Here is an 8,982-nt window from a genome sequence, read left to right as displayed (position 1 = left end):
ATCTTCAAAGTTTTTAAGTGAACTTATTGTCATATTCTCAGGTGTTTTTTTATTTAAAAATTCTTTGGGTTTGTTTAATTTCTGTTGTCCTTTTTATGTTTGCCTCTATTGAAATAACAAAATAAAATAAAAAAATAAAATAATGCTTGAGGTCCGAATGCTTATTTATTATTTTTTTATTATTGTTATTTTATTATCTTATTTTATTTTTTTATTTTTTTTTTTATTTATCAAAAACATTAATCTTAATCTAATAAGTAGTAGCCGATTCTGGAGACTGGAAGTCGTTGCTATGGGAACAACAAGCTGCCACTGCCAGCTGTTAACAGCAAACACTGCAAACAGCAAATAAACTTAGAGCCATTTATAATGTTAGTGTAATTAATGAATCATTTAACAGTAGCCTTCTTTATGAGTCGCCTACTACAAGTATTAAAAATGGTGACAAAAACATACATCAACAAATCATCTCCTCTTGTAGTCAAACGTCCGTGTTTTTAAACTCCGGGAGCAGTTTTCGGTTGTCCAACATTTTAAACCCGGAAACGCCGGTATAGTTCTTCACATGTAAACAAGAGAAGAAGTGACTGATACCGCTATGGAGGGAGATATTAGTGTTGTATGAAGTCGCGATCGACATTATGGTGAACTAAAAACGGTAAGCGCCCGTAAAGTGCTACTATAGACTTCACTTCACTTGGTTATGTTCAATAATTAAACTAATGAAGCTATATATTAGCTGCCTCGGCTACTACAGAGCTAACATGAGTTAGCATAGCGCCGGTTAGCCTGATGTTAACCCACGTGTCTATATATATTCTGAATGTTTACATATCCACCTCATAATTACATGTTTTATGGACAACATCGAATCTGGCAATTGTATGTCAGCCCGGTGCTAAACTAGTTAAAGTTGTGGTAAGTTACATGAGCCATTAGCTGCTTGGTAGCAGTGCAGTGAGCTGTCGTTGGGTGGTGCTGCTGTTCAGCTGCTGTTTTTAAGGTTGTATTATGGACTATGCTGAGGAAAATGAAGATGATGAGGGTGAGAAAGGCAGCAAATATCACCGCTTCTTTATTGAGGACTGTAATAGTTCAGAAGGAGAAGAAGAGATCAAGTTCAGTCAGCAGAAACATCACAGCAGATGTAAACAACAAGCTGAGAGGCTCAGCAGGGAGAGCTCTCCTCCTCTCCTCCTGGCATTCAACATCAACTCTGGACGCCCCACGAGTCCCACATCCAGTTTACAGGAGGACGAGGAGGAGGATGATGAGGACCAGCCCATCGAGGAGTGGATGATCTTGGAAGGAGAGGAGCAGGTGGGAGACTCAAGCATCCACCTCAACCTGAGCTACAGGGAGAGCTCTGAGGATGACTCTGGAGATGAAGGTTAGACTTTACCTGAGCTCATTGTGTTGCTGTCTATCATCCTGTTTCAATGTTGCCCTATAGTGCAAAGCAAGGCAGCTTTAATTGTATAGCACATTTCAGCAACAGGGCAATTCAAAGTGCTTTACATAAACATTCAAGAACATTGCGACAAAGTGCAAAAGAACATTAAGACATCATTAAAACAGTTATAAAAACATTAAAGATCAGAAAATAAAAACAAGCTAAAAATAAAAGCTAGGATAAAAGCTAAAATAGAGTATAACACACAAGAGTAAAAGCTCTAGTGCAGTATAAGATCATTATCTGGTTTAATAAAAGGCAGCAGCAAACAGGAACGTTTTAAGCTTTGATTTAGAAGAACTCAGAGTTGGAGTTGGTCCTGCAGGTTTCTGGGAGCTTGTTCCAGATATTTGGTGCATAAAAACTGAACGCTGCTTCTGCATGTTTAGTTCTGACTCTGGGGACACTAAGCAGACCTGATCCAGATGACCTGAGAGGTCTGGATGGTTCATAACATAGAAGAAGTTCAGAAATGTATTTTGGCCCTAAACCATTTAGTGCTTTGTAAACCAGCAGCAGTAGACAGGGAGCCAGTGTAGAGACCTCAGAACTGGGCTAGTGCAAGGAAATGTATTTTATATCTGAAATGTTTACCTGAAGGGAAAACAAGTCAAACTGTGAGTGAAGTACAAACAATATGTCCAAGAGTGTCCATCACATGTGCTGAAAGATATACTTTGCTATGTAATGATGAGAAAAATAATAATACAAGAATCAAACATGAAATGTAAAATCAAATACAACAGAAAAAATACACATTTATTCATACACACCTGCACCCATACATACACATTTGCAAATGCAACTATGCACTAACTCACAAAAAAGAAAACAAACAAATCCCATGAACTTGAACTATCCATCACATTGACATTTACATGTGAATGTGATATAAATCACATGTAATGTGATTAAACAAGGTGCTGCACAAACTGTTGTGCTTGTTAGTAGCCTATGTGACATGATATGATTTTAGTTGAAACAGTGAGAACACAGCTGTGAATTGCGCCTTAGTTTTCTGACACGTTATTACTGAAGTAAAAAAAATGAACACAGATTATTTCCACTTAATCTCATAGGGACAAGGTGATGTACTCACAGGCTACACTGCTGTTACTATTTAAGGACTTTCAGTTGAAGTTAATTTATAATAAAATCTCTGGACAACTATTAGGATTATCTTAAAAAAAATAAAGATGAGTTCAGATAGAAAAAACAATTCTGTAGTTACTTTTCATGCAAAAACAGTAGAGAGTTACAGAGATTTCTGTAAATCTATGGGAGTGCATATTATTTTAATACATATTCAGAGGCAGTTTGCTCAGCGTGCACTCAGTTTTTCAGAGGTGCTCTGCTTCACATTAATGAAGATACTCATATTCACACCAGGGTGCTGCGCTGCACAACCACTACATCTTGCCTGGCCAGCTAGCAGCTCCACTGGAGCAGAGAGGTTTTTCAGTTTTCCCTTACACCTCACCTCAGTTATAGTTCTTATGGGAAGGTCAAGTGTTTTTCAGTCCTGAGCTACAGCTTTTAGAAGACCTCGGAAAGACTAGATTTACTAGGCTTGGGAAAAACTCCTGATCCATCCTTGATTTGTAAAAAGCTTTTTTTTAAATTGTGTGTTGCATTTCAAGAGGTTTCCTGCCTGAGAACCACAGGATTATAACTTTAATTGTGGAACACATTTACGTCTATAAAACTTAATGTTCTCCTTGTTCATTTTCTCCATCATAGATCAGACTGTGAAATCAGTGAAGGATACCTGGGCTGTATCAGAGAAAGACAAGGTAACTTGTGATATCTATTAATTTTCAGGAATACTACAGTAGAGCTCATTTATTCAAGGAAATATGCATTTACTATTATTATTAATGTTATTATGTTTCTGTTAAGGGGCACATTGTCATAATTCAAAGCAAATATTGTTCAAATTAATTGAAATGTATGCATGAATAAAAAAGACATGTCAATGACTTTTAAGGTGAAATTAAAATGAAACTCTTCACTGTGCTTAGGATATGTATTGTAAAGATAAGCTTTGAGTAATAAAACAAATCAGTATGGATTTAGAAACTGTGGAAAAACAAGGTAAGAAAATTGTTTTCAAAATTGTTGGCTGCAGAATATGTACTCTGTATTATGAATTTATAAGACTGCTTTTTTAAATAATGTCTGTCCTTTCTTTGTCCTCTCACATTATCTAGCGTGGTGCTGATAAGTCTCTGCCCAGCCGCTATTTTCTGACTGGTCGCTCTCTGATCTGTAACATCTGCAACAGGACGGGACACATTGCCAAAAGCTGCTACTACCACAAGGTAAAGGAAAACACTCATCTACCACTTTATTTTTACACACACATAATATACTTTCACAATGTCATTAGGTAGTTTTAACGCACATATCACAGTCTTGTAGAATAATTAACCATTGCAGGAGCTTGATACAGATGTTGATTAATAACCTTGATTCAGGTTGAAATACCTACACAGCTGGTGAGTTTTCTGGCTCACTAAAATCACTTTTATGGGGCGTCCAGGTGTCTCATTGATCTCCCGTTGGAGTCCAGCTGATATTCCCCTCTCCTTCCCTGTGCTTCCTGCTGCTCTATATTTTGATCTATCAAATTATGGCAAAATGCTAAAATGCACATCTTTTGGTCTTTTCTCTCTTTTGAAAACTGTCCTTCATATGTTCAGCTGCTTAAACATTGAATATATTGCTGTGAAGTCACAAGAAATGATGCTGTCAAATTGAAAAAGAGATAACAAAACATTAATGTTTCATATTGTGACCTTTTTTCTGTATTTTTCTGGCGAGTTCTGCTCTAACTGACTAGCTTACCCAGCCTTCAATATTTCTGTCCCTTACAGACTGCCATAAATTGCACCAGAGAGAGAAACATGTTAGTGTAATCCCTGAAAAGATCCCAACACTCTTGTAAAAAAATCTGTTTTGTCTCTGTGTCAGCAGAAATGTCCCACCTGTGTCCTTTGTGGGATACAGGGCCACGTCCAGAGGGACTGTCCGGGCCGCCCCTGCCCCAGCTGTGGTCTGCCTTCACATGGCCTCAAGCCCTGTGCAAGGCCCCCGGTGTGGAACCAACACTGCCAGCGCTGTGGGATGCCAGGGCACCTCTCTGATGTGAGTTTGTCCATTAGCCCCCAGGTCTGGCCCCTGTGAGTGTTTGTGTTTGGGAGTGCGTTTCTGTGTTGAAGGATACTTTGAAAGGATTTGTGAGTTGTGTGGTGACATATTCTGTAGTCTCATGTGTGTGTGGGCCTGTTTTATGTTCCTCATCTGCACAATGCTCTTTTTTGTATTCTTGCTCAAATGAGTAATTTTCTCCTTGGGTTTTTTCCTCAGGCCTGCCCTGATACATGGAGACAATACCACTTGACAGTGAGTTCATGTTTTGACTTTTTCTTATCTCATCTTTTTTTACTAAGTATCATGCATAACGCCGCTAAACATTAAAAGGCCTTTCTGGCTGACTGTAACACCCACCAATTAAAATTAGAGATTATAATGAATCCAAACAAGTAGGATGTGGCAGAGGACCATCTTAATCATGTTTTTTAATAGGCTGGTGAAAATGGAAATTTGAATGCATTGGTGTGTGTTAGGGGTGCCGCGATATACCGGAATTGACAATTGAAAATTCTATTACATAATAAATAAAAAATAAAACTATTGTGTAAATAATCCGGCCCCTCTTAAATAATTTTATACTGTATATACAATTATGTTTACAGACTGTCTCTCCACATCCCCACACTTGTATTTTGAGTGTAATTCATTTGCCAGAAAAAGAGACAAAACACACATTAAACACAGTTAAAGATGAATTTGATGGCATAATTATTATTATTATTATTATTTTTTTGATTTTCTTTAGATATCACAATAATATCGTTATTTTGAATTCTTTTGGCCACGATAGTCGTGTAGGGAAAATCTGATATCATGACAGCCCTAGTGTGTGTATTAATAAAACTTCAACAAAATCAACTCATGTCCTTTTTCCACTTTTAAAAATGTTCTTTGTTTTGATCGTTTTTCCAGATCCGATTAGAGCTTCCAGTCACGCCATGGAGAGTCCACACCCTCAAACATAAGAAATGCCCCTCTCATTGTTACAACTGCTCTAAGAGGGGACATTATGGATTTGTAAGTGGCAAATGGAAGGAATCCTGCTCTTACTTTTACCATCTCTCCTTTCCTTCTTGACTTGATCTTTGCCTCCCTTAATATGTTATCCCTCTCTTTCTCTGTCTGTTTATTTACACAATCTCTCTCTGTATACCTAGTCTGTACAACATATTCTCCCCCTCTCTTTCTGTATCTTCTTTTGGATTTGACTTTACTTTACCTGCTCTTCTTGCTCGCTCACTTTCAATTTTATCTACTCTACTCTGTCGCTATCAGGAGTGCGCTAAGAGGAGGATGATCAGTGGGACTTTTCCTTCACTGCCTTATGTTTGCCACTATGACACCATAGATGACATCCTCCAGTGTCGTACCAGGAAGCAGAAAAGAGCCAAAGGTGACAAAATATATATCAGTATATACAGTATTATTATACATACAATGATGTAAACATTTGCATAAAATAGTGTGTTTATATGAATGGATCTCATTGATATAAAATAGGGTGGACAAAATAATAGATTACACAATTCAATTCAGCAGCACCACAACTTGCAGCATCCAAAATGATCATACAGTTGAATCAACACCTCTCTAAAACAGTTTAAACTTTATTATTATAGCCTTCATGAAGGATTTATTGCAAGTTTTTAATGTGAGCAGTGAGAGTGAATCAAAACAGTAAAGTTGGAGGCTGTAAAACCAACACAATGAGCTGAAAGACGCTCTGTGGAGCTGCAGATAACTGCAGAGTCGGTTGATAATTTGCTGTTGGTTTGTCTCGTCGAGCGTTACGCATTACATTTGACCTGTTGTTTATATAAAAATATGAATTAGTGCAGCTGTAAACAACAGCCTGTTTTTAAAGGGGACATATCATGAAAAACTCACTTTTTCAGTGCTTGTGCACATATATTTGGGTATCTGGAGTGCCTACCAACGCACAAACTGTGAAATAAGACACCATTACCCCGCCGGCATACGCCTGTGGTGTGCCGAGTAGGCGGAGTCTGCACACCATTTAAAAGGTGTCTCTGTCGCACATACGCCAGATGCCCCACTCACTTCAGTCAGCGAAAGCGGCGTGCATGCCTATTTCGATCACATGGCTGATACAAAGACAACAGGGTATCCGGGAATATTGCCATTACAGTCTTAGCCCGACATAGCGGAGTACAACACATTATGCTATTATAACTGAATGAGTGAATACCATACAGCAGAGCAGTCAACAGGTGATTGCTGGTATAATTTTTTTTCTCTGTGGCATCATTATCTCGTCAACGATTAATGACACAATAAATCTTGATCGCTCTGACAGATCCATGCTTTGTTTAAAGTGACGCCTCTTCCTGCAGTCAAATGTTTTCCCCTCCATTTAAGAGACATGCTCCTTTGTCATCACTTCTCGCCGGATTGTGCCCGGTTGTATGAAAAGGAGCGATTTTTGAGGGTCTAGATCAGAAAACATTTGATTCAACAAGCCATTCAGGTTTGGCTCCCCTTCCTACGTCACTTGCAGGCTCATTAGAATAAATCACCCACGGCTTGAGAACTACCTTTGCAAAGGTGCACCATATTTTACTCGCAAGCTTATCAGAGTACACTGGGCTTTTTCAGGAGGGGGCTTAAAGAGACAGGTGCTAAAACTGAGCGTTTCAGACAGACAGTGTGAGAAAAAAATTGTGTTATTGAACATTAAAGCTTGTAAACATGTTTAAGTAGAATCTCAGAATACAAGTATGAACCTGAAAATTTAGATATGTCCCCTTTTACTTATTGTTCAACTATACAGACTCACTATCAAGGGAATATTCCCTATCAACGCTGTGTTTTCAGAGCTTTTGAGTGCTGGATTGCGGCCTCTCTCAGACCAGCAGCCCTTGTCTGAAGCAACAGGCGAGAGCGGCGAGGAGAATCAGCCTGTCCAGGGGAGGAGCAGGACAAAGCAGGAGACATGTAGCAGGGCTGGCAGGAGGAAGAAGTGGCCAGAGAGGCGCAGAGAGAGAAGGGAGGTGAAGAAGCTTAGGAGAGAGGCTCAAGCCAGACGAGAAGGCGGACTACTGGGGAGATCCCAGAGGTACTTTGATGATGAAGTTTGCCCCGCAGACCCCTTCAGGTCCACACACCCACCGCAGAAGAAGAGGAGGGATGAGACAGGTGGCAGGAGCAGGAAGAGCAGAGAGGCAGAGAGGTGGAAGAGGAGAGGAGGGATAAAACGTGGGGATTTATGTCCCCATGGTGGTGTAGACATCGGTAGTGAAAGCCTTCTTTCCCCAAAACAAAGAGTGCGCCACCGACGAAGATGAAGTGTGATTATTTTTATTTCAAGGAGTAACAAATGTAACTTGATAACCAAAAAAAATATTTTGTATTTGTCTTTCATTCATTTATTTATTGTCAAATAAAAAAAACTATAGAATAGCATGTACAGTTGAAGGTGCTCATCGTCAGTGTGGCCGGTATGAATGTAGTTTTGTACTTTAACCTTGTTCTGCAAGTACATCTACTATTATACTGGCTGGGCCAAATTTTATTCAAGTACAGTTTTCAACATACAGTATTTTGGGGTATGTTTTCTACACACTTTGCCTATTTTGGCCCCAAAGATTTTCCAGATTATCTCGTGTATATTGTTGTAGGTCTTTGTTATCCCCTGAATACAATGTTAGTTGTACAGTATCATATCATTTTCTGCAATTTAAATAATTGAAATCAGGTCTGTCTTTGTAAAGAGTAATATTTCTATTGTAAAGACAACGACAATAAACAAAGATTTTCCAGATTATCTCGTGTATATTGTTGTAGGTCTTTGTTATCCCCTGAATATAATGCAAGTTTTACAGTATCATATAATTTTCTGCAATTGAAATAATTGAAATCAGGTCAGAGGCACAAAAAAAGGGTAATATTTCTATTTTAAAGACAATAAACATAGATTTCCGTGTATATTTGTGTTCAAATATAGATTGTGTGACGTCTGATAGGTGAAAACATATAAGCACAGGGGTTCAGGTTTGTATAGTATATGGGAGAAGGCTTTAAGCAACAACATATGTAGAGCTCGTCTACCTGTAAAGCTGTATACATCTTTCAAAGCCTCGTCTTCTTATAGTATTCCTGGTATGAAGCTGCTGAATTATTAATGAACTGAGCAGCTGCCCGGGGTTTACCAGACCAAAATAATCAACTCCAATAACAAGCTGCTCCCTAAAAAAACAACTTTGACGACTGCTAATTAAACAAATCTTTCTTTAATTTAATATAACGAATTTAAACATCCCCTCTCTTCTGAAATTGTGTTATTTACTCATAAAAACATCGCGAATCAAGCGTGTGAAGAGCGACATGTTGCTCTGTGATCGATTGGGAGTGAC

General features: G+C 38.6%; 1 protein-coding gene across 1 annotated transcript; it reads left to right on the top strand.

Moving 5' to 3' along the window:
• Positions 1 to 534: 534 nt before the first annotated feature.
• Positions 535 to 8,391, top strand: LOC141775394 (zinc finger CCHC domain-containing protein 7-like). Its single transcript, XM_074648722.1, has 8 exons — positions 535 to 1,390; positions 3,194 to 3,246; positions 3,664 to 3,774; positions 4,430 to 4,600; positions 4,823 to 4,858; positions 5,522 to 5,626; positions 5,885 to 6,002; positions 7,445 to 8,391. The coding sequence occupies exons 1-8, from the start codon at positions 1,012 to 1,014 to the stop codon at positions 7,912 to 7,914; spliced, it is 1,443 nt and encodes a 480-aa protein (XP_074504823.1). The 5' UTR covers positions 535 to 1,011; the 3' UTR covers positions 7,915 to 8,391.
• Positions 8,392 to 8,982: the final 591 nt, after the last annotated feature.

The sequence above is a fragment of the Sebastes fasciatus genome, chromosome 10, assembly GCF_043250625.1.
Source record: "Sebastes fasciatus isolate fSebFas1 chromosome 10, fSebFas1.pri, whole genome shotgun sequence".
NCBI lineage: Eukaryota > Metazoa > Chordata > Actinopteri > Perciformes > Sebastidae > Sebastes > Sebastes fasciatus.
Note: the sequence above shows the minus strand (reverse complement) of the source record. Positions and strands in the feature narration are given on the sequence as shown.